This window comes from Entelurus aequoreus, linkage group LG14, assembly GCF_033978785.1.
Source record: "Entelurus aequoreus isolate RoL-2023_Sb linkage group LG14, RoL_Eaeq_v1.1, whole genome shotgun sequence".
Classification (NCBI taxonomy): Eukaryota; Metazoa; Chordata; class Actinopteri; order Syngnathiformes; family Syngnathidae; genus Entelurus; species Entelurus aequoreus.
In genome coordinates, this window is record NC_084744.1 from 11,625,808 (window position 1) to 11,646,192 (window position 20,385).

Genomic DNA, 20,385 nt, shown 5'->3' on the forward strand with positions numbered 1-20,385 from the left:
TGATTGGCTATCGCAACTGTCTCTCAACTCTCTGTGTTCTCAAATTCATCCGCTAACGATCCCAATGACGTATCCAATCACAGGACGCGTAAATGTCACATTCAACGTGAGGCCATCTAGAAGGCCTTACTGACAACAACTCGTGATCTGATTGGCTATCGGAACTGTCTATCAACTGTATGTCCCTGTTTGCTTACAGTACACGGATGCCTGCATCGCTGAATCTGAAGGCGTCTGGCAGATTTCGTACAGCATGGCAACATAAGCTAGCTGAATTCTGATTGGATACAAACTCAAACTAAAAACAACAGCACATAATATGACACGAAGAGAATATGAATAATTTTAGATATTTAGGGAAAGTAAATTAAAAAGTAATTTTATCTTTAATTATGATCATGATTTGTGGTTATGTTCGGCCAGCAGAGAAGGCCTTGCAGGCCCTGACGACACACCACTGACTGTATGATGCTAATATGATTTTTTTTTTTAGTTAAAGAATATAACTTGAGTACCCCAACTTTAAAAAGTATTGTTATTTCATATGTCTTCTCAATCGCTGTGTAAAGGTATATCTTAAGTAGAGATGTCCGATAATATCGGCCTGCCGATATTATCGGCCGATAAATGCTTTAAAATGTAATATCGGAAATTATCGTTTTTTTAATTATCGGTATTGTTTTTGTTGTTGTTTTTTTTTGTTTTTTTATTATATCAACATAAAAAACACAAGATATACTTACAATTAGTGCACCAACCCAAAAAACCCCTCTCCCCCATTTACACTCATTCACACTCATTCATTCACACAAAAGGGTTGTTTCCTTCTGTTATTAATATTCTGGTTCCTACATTATATATCAATATATATCAATACAGTCTGCAAGGGATACAGTCCATAAGCACACATGATTGTGCGTGCTGCTGATCCACTAATACGGGGGTCGGCAACCCGCGGCTCTAGAGCCTTTAGCGCCCCCCCTAGTGGCTCTCTGGAGATTTTTCAAAAATGTATGAAGAATGGAAAAAGATGAGGGGAAAAAAAATCTATTTTTTTGTTTTAGTATGGTTTCTGTAGGAGGACAAACATGACACAAACCTCCCTAATTGTTATAAATCACAATGTTTATATTAAACATGCTTCACTGATTCGAGTATTTGGCGAGCGCCGTTTTGTCCTACTAATTTTGGTGGTCCCTGAACTCACCGTATAGTTTGTTTACATGTATAACTTTCTCCGACTTTCTAGGACGTGTTTTATGCCACTTCTTTTTCTGTCTCATTTTGTCCACCACACTTTTAACGTTGTGCATGAGTGCACAAAGGTGAGTTTTGTTGATGTTATTGACTTGTGTGGAGTGCTAATCAGACATATTTGGTCACTGCATGACTGCAAGCTAATCGATGCTAACATGCTATTTAGGCTAGCGATATGTACATATTGCATCATTATGCCTCATTTGTAGCTATATTTGAGGTCATTTAGTTTCCTTTAAGTCCTCTTAATTAAATGTATATCTCATGACACATGTAATATGGCTTTTAATTTTTTGCGGCTCCAGACAGATTTGTTTTTGTATTTTTGGTCCAATATGGCTCTTTCAACATTTTGGGTTGCCGACCCCTGCACTAATAGTACTAACCTTTAACAGTTAATTTTACTCATTTTCATTAATTACTAGTTTCTATGTAACTGTTTTTATATTACTAGTTTCTATGTAACTGTTTTTATATTGTTTTATTTTATTTCTTATTCAAGAACATTTTATTTTTTACATTTAAAAAAAAAGGACCTTATCTTCACCATACCTGGTTGTCCAAATTAGGCATAATAATGTATCGTTATCGGTTGATATCGGTATCGGTAATTAAAGAGTTGGACAATATAGGGAATATCGGATATCGGCAAAAAGCCATTATCGGACATCCCTAATCCTAAATATTGCAAAATTGGGATTGGGTCGGAGTTGCTCTATTTTCTTTTATTAGATTGACATTCTGGATTTTTGTAAATACATATTCAAAAAGACGTTTTTTAGGCCAACACTGTGTGTATAAGTCATACGACAGCTTTTGTAACCTGTAACCTGGTTGACGGAGGTTTTACTTTAATTCTTATGACAAATAATATACCGGTGCTACGAAATTTGTGTTGAATCAAGAATCAATTCTGAATAGAATCGTTACCCCAAAAATCGGAATCGAGTCAAAATTGTGAGGTGCCCAAAAATTTCCACTGACAAGCAATTATTTAGGAAGTAACCCTGAAAGCGCCACAAATGTAAAAAGCTGCTGTCATTCCTTTTACTTACCGATCTCTTTTCCCAGTCCCGACCGCAGGATGGCGCCGGCCGAGGAGACCACAGCGCAGGTCTGGAAGCTGTTCCCCCCCTGAGTCCTGTACAGCTGCTCCAGGGGTAAGGAGGGCACGAGGCGAGCCCACCCGTACGAGGAGAAGGGCTGCTCGGACCCGTCCACCGTGGTGAGTGGGGCCATGGTCTTCATTTGACAGAGTAGTTCCTTGGTGGTCTGCGAGGCCCTGCGGGGCCCCTTGAAGACCACGTGGTGCTTGTTGGCCTTCATGTACTCGTTCCTGGCCCGCTGCAACCGAGGGCTGAGGATGTCGGCGGACAGGCGCCCCTGCCCCAGGCGCTGCTTCACCACTGACGCCGACTTGGACAAGTAGTACTCCTCCGGGTCGGAGGAAGTGTCGGTGGACCTCCTGGGAGCCGTCATTCTGTTTCCTCTTTCATCATCTGCATCTTCCCCCTCCTCATCCTCCTCCTCCTCTCCACCGTGATCCTGAACTCTCCTCACTTGGTTTTGATACTGTGTAGTCCGGGAAGTTTTGTCACGACTGGAATGAGAGCCCACATTTTCAGTCCCGAAAGAAGACCACGCAGCCAGAGTTTGGGGGTCCAGGTAGTCTTGGCGACTGGTCTCCTGGCTACCATAGTTGACATAAGGTGCACGGTTAAGGCTCCTCCTTAACTCCACACTGGGCCCTGGGGTCACAGAGCTGTTGAGGGCCTCCAGTCCTGGTCTGTCTCCAGGATAAATCGGGGTCAAGCTGGAGGCTACTTCAGGCCTGGGACCCATGACGGTGTTCTGCTGGATGGATGTCAAACGGCGGGTGTCAGGGTGCTGGGAGATCAGCGTGCTGCCGGAGATCAGCGCCTCGTTGACCCGGGCGTCCAGAAAGTAGGAGAAGAGAGCGAGCAAGAAAACAACCCAGGCCACCATTCCCAGGAGCAAAAGTCTTCGCCATGGCCTCATGCTGGACTTCATTACTCCAGAGCAACAAAGCCCTGCAGCTGGAGGAAGAGCTGGGGAAGAAGAGAGGAGGACAAGGTCAGTCCAGAGGTCAGCCGGGGGGTGCCCTGGAGGAGAAAAAAAAAGCTCAGAAGGAAGGAAGAACTGATCCGGTAAGTGTCAATTCTCTTCAACTCACCTTAAATTCTATTTCTTCGTGTCCTCGAGCAGTTACTACCAGGACCTGGAAATAAGAGAAGATGAGAATGATGTACTCTTCTGTGTCAGAACAAGCATCTTAACTGGATTGCTTGTGCTGCTATTTTTATTACAAATACACCACAAAGTTTGGCCCCATAAATCGTACTGACTAATAAAAATGTCTTAGAGCAAAGCTGACAAAATGCTAACTCTAGGGCAGCCATCTGCATCCGGACCATGTGACTGCCCTTTCGGGATCTCTGACCAATTAACATCCATAGAAAATATAATATTAAAGTATAACAAGAACAAACTGTGATGAAATGCTAACAGGCAGTGTGGGTTGGCCAGGTAGCGTCAATGAACAAAATATGTGACTTTATATCAGCAAAATTAGCTAAAACAGCTAGCATGTATCAAGTGCAATGTTATATGGCTCTGAGGCGTATGCTTGCAAAAACATATACTAAAGTAAGCGTGCTTACAGTTAACATGTATCAAGAACCAAGTTATATGACTGAGGTGCACGCCTGCAAATAAATGTTAACATACTATTAGCTAACATACGCCAAGTACCAAGTTAAATGACAGGACCCCAGTGTGTCTGTGTCCTGGCTTGATGGGATTATTTATTTGGCGCCACCCGCTGGTTTTTGCAAGTATAAAATCCCTGAACGCCGATATGAAAACATCAGATTCTTTTCCTGGGGGGAAAATACTGTCTTGTATTCTTGTCATTACGGTATTTAAAGTAAGTAATTTAATAGAAGAAATATTGTCAAATGCTCATCCCTAGCAGACGTTACATATATTAAAGAAGGAGCATTAATATCCAGTTTCTTCCTACTTTTTTGTCGTGGAAAAAAAAACAACAAACTCCATCCATCAAAATATGTGCAGAATTCCCTGGTCCCTGCTGATAGTCACAGATTGTCGTTAGTGGCTTGATTGGCTGCCAAAGTTGCAGAGCGCCAAGATGCCAGGAGGGATGAGAGAGTAGGTGGGAATGCATACAAGTGGGTCACCGGGGGACCGCTCTGTGATCTTTTGCTGAGATTGAGTCTATGGAAAATAGCCTCGACAAAAGTGGGGTAAAGGTAAAGACAATGTGGTAATGAGACAGCCTTTGCCCTTACACAGAACACACAATCACGTCATCCCACAATTAGGTAATTAGCATAAAATAGGAACTATTACGCCTACGGATATCCTAACTCTTAGATGCTTCTCGTCTCAGAATTATTTTCAGAAATGCCTAAAAATCAACTTCGTAGCCTCCAGTTCCTTATTAATGCTTAGAAAAATGTGCAGTTTGGTGCATTTGCATGCTTGTATCACAACCACACGGCCTGGTGTGTGTGTGTGTGTGTGTGTGTGTGTGTGTGTGTGTGTGTGTGTGTGTGTGTGTGTGTGTGTGTGTGTGTGTGTGTGTGTGTGTGTGTGTGTGTGTGTGTGTGTGTGTGTGTGTGTGTGTGTGTGTGTGTGTGTGTGTGAGTGTGTGTTCGTTCTTGTATTTCTACCCTTCTTGAGACATCAACAAGGAAAAGTACTTTCCATATGAGGACCGGTGAACAAGTTAGGACCGATACGGAAAACCATTGCATCTAATAGAGAGCCTAATACTAGAGTCTGTGAACATTGCTCCAAAGTCAGGATTTTTTATTGATTTAATGTGCATACAAAAGTAAACATTGACAGGTGCAAAGGCAGCAATGTATGATAAAACAAGACGGCAGCTAAAGAACGACTTCCCGATTCATCCCCGAAAAAAACCCGCCAGGTGAACAGCTGATTTTACGACTTCCGGTGCTGACGTAAGACAACCCGTGTCCTGTATGTGACCATAGGATGAACAAGTACACTACGGTACTAAGTGGCCATTAACAGTTTGCATCTACAGCTGCAGTTAGCTTCTACATCGGCTTTAAGCACATTACAAAAAAACAAAAAATAGAGTATGTCTCATTTGCACCCCTGGTGGTGAAGTCTTATCAAAATTTGGGTGGTCCCAAAAAGGAGGGATTTTTCAAATTGACTGTGTGTCGGTATTAAAAGTGCTCCCCTCTGGTCAACATATGCAATAACAAGTGTGTGTAAGACATTGAAATAAGCCCCTTTTGGCCAAAATTAATTTAAAAAAATATGTATGTAGAGACATACTGTAATAACTTGAAGTAAATAATATATATTAAAAACCAATCACAAAAAAAAAAAAAAAAATTCACTAAAAACGTATCTTTTTTATATTTGCATGGTATGTATATATTATTAATGTTGTAAATACAAATATTTATATATCTATCACAACCACACGGCCTGGTGTGTGTGTGTGTGTGTGTGTGTGTGTGAGTGTGTGTTCGTTCTTGTATTTCTACCCTTCTTGAGACATCAACAAGGAAAAGTACTTTCCATATGAGGACCGGTGAACAAGTTAGGACCGATACGGAAAACCATTGCATCTAATAGAGAGCCTAATACTAGAGTCTGTGAACATTGCTCCAAAGTCAGGATTTTTTATTGATTTAATGTGCATACAAAAGTAAACATTGACAGGTGCAAAGGCAGCAATGTATGATAAAACAAGACGGCAGCTAAAGAAGGACTTCCCTATTCATCCCCGAAAAAAACCCGCCAGGTGAACAGCTGATTTTACGACTTCCGGTGCTGACGTAAGACAACCCGTGTCCTGTATGTGACCATAGGATGAACAAGTACACTACGGTACTAAGTGGCTAATAACAGTTTGCGTCTACAGCTGCAGTTAGCTTCTACATCGGCTTTAAGCACATTACAAAAAAACAAAAAATAGAGTATGTCTCATTTGCACCCCTGGTGGTGAAGTCTTATCAAAATTTGGGTGGTATTAAAAGTGCTCCCCTCTGGTCAACATATGCAATAACAAGTGTGTGTAAGAAATTGAAATAAGCCCCTTTTGGCCAAAATTAATTAAAAAAAATATGTATGTAGAGACATACTGTAATAACTTGAAGTAAATAATATATATTAAAAACCAATCACCAAAAAAAAAAAAAAAAAAAAAAAAAAAAAAAATTCACTAAAAACGTATCTTTTTTATATTTGCATGGTATGTATATATTATTAATGTTGTAAATACAAATCTTTATATATCTAGAAAGGCTGGTTCTCAAGAGGTAGGCATTTTTCAGAGGTGTCAAGAAGGTAACAAATACAAGTGTGTGTGTGTGTGTGTGTGTGTGTGTGTGTGTGTGTGTGTGTGTGTGTGTGTGTGTGTGTGTGTGTGTGTGTGTGTGTGTGTGTGTGTGTGTGTGTGTGTGTGTGTGTGTGTGTGTGTGTGTGTGTGTGTGTGTGTGTGTGTGTGTGTGTGTGTGTGTGTGTGTAAGCCTGAAGAGTCGCTTGTCCCTCGAACTTGGTGCTCTAGCAGAGTGTGTTCGTGGTAACACAGTCAGTCCGACAAAAAGTCAACAAACAACAGGTGTATGTCTATGAAAGACGGAGGAGGAATTTGGAGCTTCTTCGCTGTGCTGTCCGACTGCGCAGTCTCGTAGCAACAGCCTTGACGAGCCGTTCCAGAGGGAAAACAAAACCCAGATTAGAATGTTTGTGTTTGAGCGGGCAAAAACTCATTTAAACGTTTCACTCTGTCTACTTTTGGTCCTCCAATTGATCATAAATTAGTCTTGTAAAACTCTAAGATGTCGTCTTATTTTAACATCTCCAAGATGTTATCCAGTACGCGACTTAGTTCAATATCACTTAAAGGGAAACTTCGGTTTTTTTCAACCTGGGCCCTGTTTTCATAATTTTTTCTGTATATGTGAGTGCTGGATAAAACATTTTTTGAGGTCGCGCCAGTATTGAGCAGGGCAGGCAGCCTCCAGCCCAGCTAACGCTCGTACACAGGGCAACTGGCTCTCGTCAAAATTCGGCCTATAAACATGCATTTTTTTCACACTGACAGGCTCAGATAGTTACAATGAGTGTCCGACAACATACTAGAAAGGAGAAATTAACGTATGTCTCTACCTTTAGCTGGAGATCGCTGTTTGTTGTGAGCTGTGTCCAAATCTCACCACGCTACAAATCTCGTTCCGAAATCTCGCGATAACTCGCGACAAAACACCGGTGGAAAAACAGTTACCTGACTGAGGTGAAGAGAGATGACTGAAGTGGAAATGCGCACTCACGAACCATTGTTTTACTTTTATCCTTTTCTATAAAACTAAACTAACAGTCTTCGGTAACTTAGTCCAATACAAAATCACTTCAGTCATCTCTCTTCACCTCAGTCAGGTAACTGTTTTTCCACCGGTGTTTTGTCGCGAGTTATCGCGAGATTTCGGAACGAGATTTGTAGCGTGGTGAGATTTGGACACAGCTCACAACAAACAGCGATCTCCAGCTAAAGGTAGAGACATACGTTAATTTCTCCTTTCTAGTATGTTGTCGGACACTCATTGTAACTATCTGAGCCTGTCAGTGTGAAAAAAATGCATGTTTATAGGCCGAATTTTGACGAGAGCCAGTTGCCCTGTGTACGAGCGTTAGCTGGGCTGGAGGCTGCCTGCCCTGCTCAATACTGGCGCGACCTCAAAAAATGTTTTATCCAGCACTCACATATACAGAAAAAAGTATGAAAACAGGGCCCAGGTTGAAAAAAACCGAAGTTTCCCTTTAAGTCAGAGTGCCTACAGCTCTGCCCATGCCATCAATCAGTTGTGTAAGCTTTAGGGTACCTTTAACGCAGGCCTGGGCAATTATTTTACTCGGGGGGCCAGATTTAGATAAAAAAGTGTGTCTGGGGGCTGGTATATCTATTTTTAGGAACACTAATACAAAACCTCACAATAATGATTGAGAGCTAAAAACGTTGTGACAGACCGCCTTAACAAACGTAATGGAATTAGATTTTTTTTTTACACAGAGTATACATGAAAATAAAGAATGTGGGATTTACAATATTAACTAGGAATGATAAAACACTGAAAATTGACAACATATTTTACAATCAACCGAAACGCAACCAAAATGCAACAAACATAGTGAAAAAAAACCCACCTACAATCTGAGATATCTCATAGTGACCATAGTAAGTAATTAGATGACCATAGTAACTAATTAGATGACCATAGTAACTAGTATATGATGCAGATTCCAAGCATTGAAAGACTTAGTATAGTTGAAGACTTCCGGTCATTAGAAAACATCACTGCACATCATAATGGCAGCTACACTTTCCATCTTAAACATCCAAAACAATTATTTGGGAATGTCCGGCGGGCCAGATTGAAAAGCTCAACGGGCCGCATGTGGCCCCCGGGCCTTTAGTTGCCCAGGTCTGCTTTAACGGCATCCAGCATATTACTCCAATCATCAGATGTTCTGTTATCATGATTCCCCGTGTTGGTTACTAACGCTATTATTTTTTTTAGTAACAATTAATCTAATTGCTGTTTTCAGTGTTGCAACGCCAGCTGCACGCTCTAGTTGACAGACAACAAGGCCGTGATAAGTGCGGCGAGCCGAAGCCAGGGAAATTCAAAAGGTAGCGTTCTCCAACTGGAAGTACAGACACTACTTTTCGCTCATTGAAATTAAAGGCCTACTGAAATGATTTTTTTTAATTTAAACGGGAATAGCAGATCCATTCTATGTGTCATACTTGATCATTTCGCGATATTGCCATATTTTTGCTGAAAGGATTTAGTGGAGAAAATCGACGATAAAGTTCGCAACTTTTGCTCGCTGATAAAAAAAAAAGCCTTGCCTGTACCGGAAGTAGCGTGACGTCACAGGAGCTAGGATTCCTCACAATTCCCCGTTGTTTACAATGGAGCGAGAGAGATTCGGACCGAGAAAGTGATGATTACCCCATTAATTTGAGCGAAGATGAAAGATTCGTAGATGAGGAACGTTACAGTGAATGACTTGAGAGGCAGTAATGGACGTATCTTTTTTCGCTCTGACCGTAACTTAGGTACAAGCTGGCTCATTGGATTCCACACTCTCCTTTTTCTATTGTAGATCACAGATTTGTATTTTAAACCACCTGGGATACTATATCCTCTTGAAAATGAGAGTCGAGAACGCGAAATGGACATTCAGTGCCTTTTATCTCCACGACAATACATCGGCGAAATGCTTTAGCTACGAGCTAACGTGATAGCATCTTGCTTTAACTGCATATAGAAACAAAAAAATAAACCCCTGACTGGAAGTATAGATAGAAAATCAACAATACTATTAAACCGTGGACATGTAAATACACGGTTAATGCTTTCCAGGCTGGCGAAGGTTAACAATGCTATGCTAACGACGCCATTGAAGCTAACTTAGCAACTTGGCAACGGGACCTCACAGAGCTATGCTAAAAACATTAGCTCTCCACCTACGCCAGCCAGCCCTCATCTACTCATCAACACCCGTGCTCACCTGCGTTCCAGCGATCGGCAGAAGGACAAAGGACTTCACCCGATGCATTTGGCGGCCCGGAGACATAGGAAGTCAAGGTGAGATCGGCGGCTAGCGCAGCTAGCGCTCCATCAAAGTCCTCCTGGTTGTGTTGCTGTAGTCCGCTGCTAATACACTGATCCCACCTACAACTGTCTTTTTTGCAGCCTTCATTGTTCATTAAACAAATTGCAAAAGATGTCCAGAATACTGTGGAATTATGAAATGAAAACAGAGCTTTTTGTATAGGATTCTACGGGTACCATAACTTCCATTACTCTGACTTCGTCACGCGCATACGTCATCATACCGCAACGTTTCAGCCGGATATTTCCCGGGAAGTTTTAAATGTCACTTTATAAGTTAACCCGGCCGTATTGGCATGTGTTGCAATGTTAAGATTTCATCAGACTGCGTGGTTGGTAGTAGTGGGTTTCAGTAGGCCTTTAAGGGGGACTGCACATTTTTGGGAATTGTGCCTATCGTTCACAATCATTATGAGAGACAAAAACACACTTTTTTTTTTTCATTATTAGTATTTTAAAGATGATAAAAAAACGCTTGGAAGATGTGGCTAATGGGAGTGACCGTTGTAACCTTCAAAGCCCTCCAACGTTGTATATACACACTGCAAGTCTACATATAACGTAGTAACAGACACGTTTTAACAATATGCAATATGTTCAATATTTACTGTATTTTGATCATTTTAATCATGACTGACTTCTTCCGCGCATTGATTTTCGTTTCCATAGCAGCACACGTCCGGCTTTGGGCAACAACTGTGTGTTCCTATACTAACGGATACAAAATCTGAGTGTGTCTTCTAATCATGGAAGACTTGGTAACAAACAACGAAAACTACTATTTTTTGACCAATGAGGATTCACAAACTTGTACATTTGAACCTGAATGAACGGAAGATGAACTGCTGCTTCTAGAAGCCAGCACCAAGAAGTTAAAGTTAAAGTTAAAGTTAAAGTACCAATGAAGAGGGGGAAACGTTGGAGCAGAAGAAAGCTGATAGAGTGAGGTAAAAGCCACTCGAAGCTACACATTTGGAATTTGGAGAGAAGCTCTTTTGACATAAATGGAGTGCTTACACCCAAATGAACCGGAAAAAACGTCCCCATCCAGCTGGACCAAACAGACAACTGTCCATTGAGTGAGTCACACTTTATATTGATCATGATACACGCAGCACATCATGTGTGTTAGTATAACTACAGTACATATGCTGTCAAGCTAGCTGTGTACAAACAAAACAGGAAATGTGGGCTAATACTTTACAGACACTGTAATATGATTGTTCATGTTTTTCACCCAGTAAGATTGGCGTATTATCGCATCGTGTTGTGCATTACAAACTCAAACGGGTTTCGCATTGTGGTAGAAGCTAGTTCATTTCTTGCCGCAGTCAGCTTTTACGGCACGCCGATGTGTTACTACGCTAAAAAAAAAGAGTTCCTCAGTGTTCGATCTTACAATAACAATGTCGCTACTGCTTGGTTATTATACGGGTTACAAAACGTAAATGAAGTATTGTTGACGGTTTTTGAATGACATTTTAAAGTTATTTAGTGGTAGAATTGATTGCTCACATTAGCTGTATTGCTAGCCACAGAGGACAAGCCGATTTTTACATGTTAGAATGCAAAAAAAACAACCTTCCGTCTTCTTGTCTCTCATAATGATTGTGAACGATAGGCAAAATTTGGAAATAAGTGCCGTTCCCCTTTAAAGACAAGAATGTTTACCTTATCCCAATAAACATTTGTTCAGTATTTTAACATAAAAGTGTTTGATTGTGAGGCATTAAAAGCCACAAAATGCAACGGGTTCATCAGACCCACAATCGCTGGCTGAGTAACGACAATATGAACGTTGCACGGAAAATTTATCTGCCAGTTTCTGCATTCCACAGGGATTCTTCTTTTGTGTTTCTGCACCTGCGGTTCCCACACAAGGTTGCAACATTGTTTGTCAACACTGTCTGCTCTCATTTTCTCGCACATTTGACCCTCTGATATTCTGTGTACCTACACTCTGTCCTCCTCCTGTCTAGGCCTGCTGTGTGTGTGTGTGTGTGTGTGTGTGTGTGTGTGTGTGTGTGTGTGTGTGTGTGTGTGTGTGTGTGTGTGTGTGTGTGTGTGTGTGTGTGTGTGTGTGTGTGTGTGTGTGTGTGTGCGTGTGCGTGTGTGTGTGTGTGTGTGTGTGTGTGGTACACAGAACATCAATTTCCACACTTCTATTAGCCCCGGGGGGTCCAGTGGACCCGGACATCTTATATGTAATAGAAATTAAAAATGTATTCTGATACATGTTCTTCACAGAAAATGAGCCAAAGTCAGTGAGTCTCAGTTTGAAAAATGAATTAATTGTATCATTTTTCTTTTAATAAGAAATGAAAAGGGGTCCCACAGACCCGAACACCACACAAGGTGCAACTCGTGTGCACCTCACATCAACACATGCCAACATGATTGCTAACCCAACCCCAAGCCCAAATGCAGCCATTATTTTTAAAATCATATTCATCACATTTTGGAATTTGGATTAATCATGATTAATCGCAGGTGATTACTAGCTTGCATGATTAAAATTAGAAAGAAAACACCGCAATATTTGTACACAAAAGCAATTTTATTGTCAGAATATCATTGGGGAACGTTTTTTTTTTTAAGTTTCACTTGCGTACAAGTCATTTATTTGCACAAAACTTGCCAACATTTGTATCTTAAGTTCTTTTAGGCTGTATTTTGGTATACAAGTGCAGGAAATTGCACTATTTAAATGTCAAATGTTTGTCTTTTTACCTATGTTTACATTTTTGGGTTTTGTACTTTCAACATTTAATATCGTTACTTCACGGAATATAGATTTGTTTTATACATTTGTATCTCTCTGAATATCTTATGGCACGCTGCAATCTATTGAGTTCAGATAAACGACAAATGTTCTGTTTTACTCTTTAATCAGTTAACACAAACATATTTGACATTAAAGATGTTGAGTAGTTCAGTTCCAGTTCAGTTTCAGTTCATTCCGAACATGCATACGATACAATGCAATGCATCACGTATTTCCGGTTGTTTCATTACAGCACGTCTGAAAAGGAGTAGGAAGAAGCTGAGCTTATATAATCCTACCCCTTTTCATACCATAGCAATTGTATCCCATTTCCTAGAATAATAGTTTGACTCTGGAACAGATTCATTGAATTGAATTGTTTGTTATGGGAAAAGCGAATAGATTGGAAGGGACTGTTTACCCTTTAGAGGTGAAGTTCATTAAACTAAACAAGACGACAACCTACTCAACCGCACTTAATTATGAAAATAATGTGAGACATTCCTCTCAAGACCGTTGGTCTAAACGAGTGTGGAAACGATAAAAAAGGTTATTGAAGAGATCTCAGGACCATTAATGTATATTAGTAACCTATCATTTCAAACAGGTACATTTCCAAACAAAATGAAAATAGCTAAAGTTGCACCAATTTATAAGACTGGAGATAAACATCAATTTACAAATTATAGACCTGTTTCTCTACTTCCACAATTTTCTAAAATCATTGAAAAACTGTTCAATAACAGATTAGAAAGTTTCATAAATAAAAATAGAATACTCGAAGAGAACCAATATGGATACAGAGCTAATGTCTCAACTTCAATGGCTTTAATTGAAATTACAGAAGAAATTACCAATGCAATAGATAGTAAAAAATGTGCAGCAGCGGTTTTTATGGATCTAACTAAAGCTTTTGACACAATTAATCACAATATTTTAATCAAAAAACTAGAACGATATGGCATCAGAGGGTTAGTCTTAAACTGGATAAGAAGTTATCTAACGAACAGGAAACAATACGTGAAGCAAGGCGAACACACGTCTACAACGCTAAATATATCCTGTGGTGTACCTCAGGGATCAATATTAGGACCTAAATTATTCAATCTCTATATAAATGACATTTGTAAAGTTACAAAAGATTTAAAGTTAGTATTATTTGCGGATGATACAACAGCGTTTTGTTGAGGAGAGAACACACAGGAGATAATACAAATAATAACAGAAGAAATTAACAAATTAAAAAGATGGTTTGACAAAAACAGACTATCGTTGAATCTTAGTAAAACTAAAATAATGCTATTTGGTAATAGTAGAAGAGAAAGTCAAACACAAATACAAATAGACGGAATAGAAATTGAAAGAGTAAACGAAACCAAATTTCTAGGTATAATGATTGATGATAAATTGAACTGGAAATCTCACGTAAAAAATATACAACATAAAGTTGCAAGAAACACGTCAATAATGAATAAAGCAAAACATGTTCTAGACCAAAAATCCCTTCATATTCTCTACTGCTCACTAGTGTTACCATATCTGAGCTACTGTGTAGAAATATGGGGAAATAATTACAAAAGTACACTTCATTCATTAACGGTGTTACAAAAAAGATCAGTTAGAATAATACATCATGCTGGATATAGAGAACATACAAACCCTTTATTTATTGAATCAAAAATACTGAAATTCCACGACATAGTGAATTTGCAAACAGCTAAAATTATGCACAAAGCAAACTATAACCTGCTACCCAAGAATATACAACAATTCTTCTCAACAAAAGAGGAGAAATATAATCTTAGAGAAAAACGTAGTTTAAAACATTTGTATGCACGTACAACACTTAAGACCTTTAGTATATCAGTATGTGGAATTAAATTATGGAATGGATTAAGCAAAGCAATCAAACAATGTACTAATATGATACACTTCAAGAAACTCTTCAAACTTAAAGTGTTTACAAAGTACAAAGACGAAGAACCATGACAAACATTCTCAATTTATTTCATCCATCCATTCATTCATTCTTAAAGTAATCTTACTTATCTCATCATATGAAATATGACTTACTTCACCAATTATTATTATTAAATTCTTACTATTATTTATTTATTTATTTTTATTGTAATTACTTATGGAGTTTATTGTGAAAAAATTGTGAACAGGAAGTGAACAAAAAGTTTTGCAACTGTTATGTAAAGAAAAGGGGTAGGATTAAATAAGCTCTGCTTCTTCCTACTCCTTTTCGAACATGTTGAAAAGAAACTGGAAATTGTGATGTATCATGTTGTATGCTTGCATGTTCCAAATAAACTCAAACTCAAACTCAAACTCAAACTCAAACTCCTCAGAGTTAAACCTCCCGTCTTAATTACAGCTTCCTGCCGGTCCTGCCAGGACTTGCCGAGTGCAGCAGAAATGATCTCAGGCGTTGCTGACATACACCGACAACCCCCCCCCCCCCCCCCAACCCCTCTATATAAACGCTCCTTCCATATCCATGCAGAGCTCCTGCCCTCGGCCACACCGGAGGCCAAAGCTCAAGCGGTGACCTCCGTGCAAGCGTGAGGGGAAACAGTAAGGAGTAATTGGGACGAAGAGTAGGAGGGGTGAAGCAGTTCCAACATGTCATTAGTAGGGATGGGCAATACAGCCTAAAAACTATATCGCCCTTCTGCGATAAGGATATATATCACAATATATTTACCTGGTATATAAATGATAATAGAACCAATTCGAAACAGGTTACGAAGGCTCCTAATTTAGCTGCTGACATATTGCGTCATGTACAGTTGTATTATTTTCTTGAAACTGATATTTATCTACTTGCTAATTTACTGTTCATGTCTGGTTAGTTTCTGTTGTAACATGTTTGGATCTACACTTCTGTTCAAATGTAATAAGCACTTATTCTTCTGTTGTTTGATACTTTACATTAGTTTTAGGCCAGACCTAGGCAATTATTAAAGTTAGAGAAAAAAATGTGTCTGGGGGCCGGTATATCTATTTCTAAAAACACTTATACAAAACCTCACAATAATGTCTGATTAAATGCTAAAAACATTTTGACAGATCGCCTTAAGAAACGGAATGGAATTTTTTTTTTTTTTTTTACTGAATGAGACACCCAGAATGTACATGAAAATACAGAATGTGGGATTTACAATATTAACTACACTACCGTTCAAAAGTTTGGGGTCACATTGAAGAGTCCTTATTTTTGAAGGAAAAGCACTGTACTTTTCAATGAAGATAACTTTAAACTAGTCTTAACTTGAAAGAAATACACTCTATACATTGCTAATGTGGTAAATGACTATTCTAGCTGCAAATGTCTGGTTTTTGGTGCAATATCTGCATAGGTCAGGGGTCGGCAACCCAAAATGTTGAAAGAGCCATATTGGACCAAAAAAACAAAAACAAATCTGTCTGGAGCCGCAAAAAATTAAAAGCCATATTACATGTGTCATGAGATATACATTTAATTAAGAGGACTTAAAGGAAACTAAATTAGCTCAAATATAGCTACAAATTAGGCATAATGATGCAATATGTACATATAGCTAGCCTAAATAGCATGTTAGCATCGATTAGCTTGCAGTCATGCAGTGACCAAATATGTCTGATTAGCACTCCACACAAGTCAATAACATCAACAAAACTCACCTTTGTGCACTCATGTACAACGTTAAAAGTGTGGTGGACAAAATGAGACAGAAAAAGAAGTGGCATAAAACACGTCCTAGAAAGTCGGAGAAAGTTATGCATGTAAACAGACTATACGGTGAGTTCAAGGACCGCCAAAATAAGTAGGACAAAACGGCGCTCGCCAAATACTTGAATCAGTGAAGCATATTTAATATAAACAGTGTGACTTATAACAATTACGGAGGTTTGTGTCATGTTTGTCCTCCTACAGAAACCATACTAAAACAAAAAAATAGATTTTTTTTCCCACTCATCTTTTTCCATTCTTCATACATTTTTGAAAAATCTCCAGAGAGCCACTAGGGCGGCGCTAAAGAGCCGCATGCGGCTCTAGAGCCGCGGGTTGCCGACCCCCGGCATAGGTGTATAGAGGCCCATTTCCAGCAACTATCACTCCAGTGTTCTAATGGTACAATGTGTTTGCTCATTGGCTCAGAAGGCTAATTGATGATTAGAAAACCCTTGTGCAATCATGTTCACACATCTGAAAACAGTATAGCTCCTTACAGAAGCTACAAAACTGACCTTCCTTTGAGCGGATTGAGTTTCTGGAGCATCACATTCGTGGGGTCAATTAAACGCTCAAAATGGCCAGAAAAAGAGAACTTTCATCTGAAACTCGACAGTCTATTCTTGTTCTTAGAAATGAAGGCTATTCCACAAAATTGTTTGGGTGACCCCAAACTTTTGAACGGTAGTGTATGAACGATAAAACACTGAATATTGACAACATATGAACGTCACACCCCCTCGTGATCGACATATTTTACAATCAAGCGAAACGCAACACAAATGCAACAACCACAGCAAAATATGAACGTGAATGGTTAAAAAAAACAACTACTATCTGATATATTTGATATATCACTAAGCTTTAGAACTTTGTTGTAAAAATCTCCTTCCGCGTCTGTCCCTTACACCCGCATTTCAAGCTGGCTGCTGTGGAAACGCTCTCCACCCACACTACTTGGTGCCTCGTCTGAGCTGCTGTGACTTAGATTACCGTAGTAACTAATTAGTTTACCATAGTAACTAATTAGATTACAATAGTAACTAGCTTATCATGCAAAAGCGCAGATTCCAACCATTTAAATACTTTGTATAGTTCAAGACTTACGGTCATTTGAACGCATCACTGCACATCATAATGGCGGGTACAGTTTTGATCTTAAAAATCTAAAAAAAAAGTAATTTGGGTATGTCCGGCGGGCCAGATTGAAAAGCTTAATGGGCCGCATGCGGCCCCCGGGCCTTAATTTGCCCAGGTCTGATTAAGGCGATACTTCAAATTTGGGTATTGATCCAATACCAAGTAGTTACAGGGGCAGTATTGGTCATACCAATTCTGACACTCAATACATGATTTTTCATCATGTATTGAGACAATTTCCTACAGCATTGCACTCCCACTGATGGGGAGCTGGTTTGCTGCTTTAGCAGAAATTTGGTCACTATGATTCTGCTTCGGTGATATATTATATGTGAACGTGTTAAAGTCCCATTAGGGGAAAACAGCCAACTTTAGGAAACGCTAACTTCCAACCCCTAACATTCACAATCGATAAAAGACAAATCTTGGACTTCAACCAAGATGGCTCGGGATGTCCGATAATGGCTTTTTTGCCGATATCCGATATTCCGATATTGTCCAACTCTTAATTACCGATACCGATATCAACCGATACCGATATAAACCGATACCGATATATACAGTCGTGGAATTAACACATTATTATGCCTAATTTGGACAACCAGGTATGGTGTAGATAAGGTCCTTTTTTAAAAAAAAAGATCAAATAAAACAAGATAAATAAATTAAAAACATTTTCTTGAATAAAAAAGAAAGTAAAACAATATAAAAACAGTTACATAGAAACTAGTAATTAATGAAAATGAGTAAAATTAACTGTTAAAGGTTAGTACTAATAGTGGACCAGCAGCACGCACAATCATGTGTGCTTACGGACTGTATCCCTTGCAGACTGTATTGATATGTATATTGATATATAATGTAGGAACCAGAATATTAATAACAGAAAGAAACAACCCTTTTGGGTGAATGAGTGTGAATGAGTGTAAATGGGGGAGGGAGGTTTTTTGGGATGGTGCACTAATTGTAAGTGTACCTTGTGTTTTTTATGTTGATTTAATTTTTAAAAAATAATAATAATAATAATAATAATTTTAAAAAACGATACCGATAATAAAAAAAACGATACCGATAATTTAACACTCGGGTGAAGAGAGGGGCGGAGCTTTCTACCGATCACCACCTGGTGGTGAGTTGGCTGCGATGGTGGGGGAGGATGCCGGACAGACCTGGCAGGCCCAAACGCATTGTGAGGGTCTGCTGGGAACGTCTGGCAGAGTCTCCTGTCAGAGAGAGTTTCAATTCCCACCTCCGGAAGAACTTTGAACATGTCACGAGGGAGGTGCTGGACATTGAGTCCGAATGGACCATGTTCCGCGCTTCTATTGTCGAGGCGGCTGATTGGAGCTGTGGCCGCGAGGTAGTTGGTGCCTGTCGTGGCGGTAATCTTAGAACCCGTTGGTGGACACCGGCGGTGAGGGATGCCGTCAAGCTGAAGAAGGAGTCCTATCGGGTTCTTTTGGCTCATAGGACTCCTGAGGCAGCGGACAGGTACCGACAGGCCAAGCGGTGTGCGGCTTCGGCGGTCGCGGAGGCAAAAACTCGGACATGGGAGGAGTTCGGGGAAGCCATGGAAAACGACTTCCGGACGGCTTCGAAGCGATTCTGGACCACCATCCGCCGCCTCAGGAAGGGGAAGCAGTGCACTATCAACACCGTGTATGGTGCGGGTGGTGTTCTGCTGACCTCGACTGCGGATGTTGTGGATCGGTGGAGGGAATACTTCGAAGACCTCCTCAATCCCACCAACACGTCTTCCTATGAGGAAACAGTGCCTGGGGAATCTGTGGTGGGCTCTCCTATTTCTGGGGCTGAGGTTGCTGAGGTAGTTAAAAAGCTCCTCGGTGGCAAGGCCCCGGGGGTGGATGAGATCCGCTCTTTAAGGCTCTGGATGCTGTGGGGCTGTCTTGGTTGACAAGACTCTGCAGCATCGCGTGGACATCGGGGGCGGTACCTCTGGATTGGCAGACCGGGGTGGTGGTTCCTCTCTTTAAGAAGGGGAACCGGAGGATGTGTTCTAACTATCGTGGGATCACACTCCTCAGCCTTCCCGGTAAGGTCTATTCAGGTGTCCTGGAGAGGAGGCTACGCCGGATAGTCGAACCTCGGATTCAGGAGGAACAGTGTGGTTTTCGTCCCGGTCGTGGAACTGTGGACCAGCTCTATACTCTCGGCAGGGTCCTTGAGGGTGCATGGGAGTTTGCCCAACCAGTCTACATGTGTTTTGTGGACATGGAGAAGGCATTCGACCGTGTCGCTCGGGAAGTCCTGTGGGGAATGCTCAGAGAGTATGGGGTATCGAACTGTCTGATTGTGGCGGTCCGCTCCCTGTATGATCAGTGCCAGAGTTTGGTCCGCATTGCCGGCAGTAAGTCGGACACGTTTCCAGTGAGGGTTGGACTCCGCCAAGGCTGCCCTTTGTCACCGATTCTGTTCATAACTTTTATGGAAAATAATTTCTAGGCGCAGTCCAGGCGTTGAGGGGATCTGGTTTGGTGGCTGCAGGATTAGGTCTCTGCTTTTTTCAGATGATGTGGTCCTGATGGCTTCATCTGGCCAGGATCTTCAACTCTCGCTGGATCGGTTCGCAGCTGAGTGTGAAGCGACTGGGATGAGAATCAGCACCTCCAAGTCCGAGTCCATGGTTCTCGCCCGGAAAAGGGTGGAGTGCCATCTCCGGGTTGCGGAGGAGACCCTGCCCCAAGTGGAGGAGTTCAAGTACCTCGGAGTCTTGTTCACGAGTGAGGGAAGAGTGGATCATGAGATCGACAGGCGGATCGGTGCGGCGTCTT

At 40.6% G+C, this 20,385-nt stretch overlaps 1 protein-coding gene across 4 annotated transcripts in view; it reads right to left on the reverse strand.

Annotated features, from left to right (window-relative positions):
- Nucleotides 1-20,385, reverse strand: part of st6gal2a (ST6 beta-galactosamide alpha-2,6-sialyltranferase 2a) — a 281,873-nt gene that overhangs the window by 80,330 nt on the left and 181,158 nt on the right. For 3 of the 4 annotated variants that reach the window (XM_062068890.1, XM_062068891.1, XM_062068893.1), the window contains 2 exons: nucleotides 3,452-3,496; nucleotides 2,313-3,326 (listed from right to left, as the gene is read on the reverse strand). In XM_062068890.1, the coding sequence (XP_061924874.1) occupies nucleotides 2,313-3,288 (976 nt within the window). In that variant the 5' untranslated portion in view covers nucleotides 3,289-3,326; nucleotides 3,452-3,496. Of the gene's footprint in view, nucleotides 1-2,312; nucleotides 3,381-3,451; nucleotides 3,497-20,385 lie in introns of all 4 variants that reach the window. The other variant, XM_062068892.1, reaches the window with a different exon arrangement.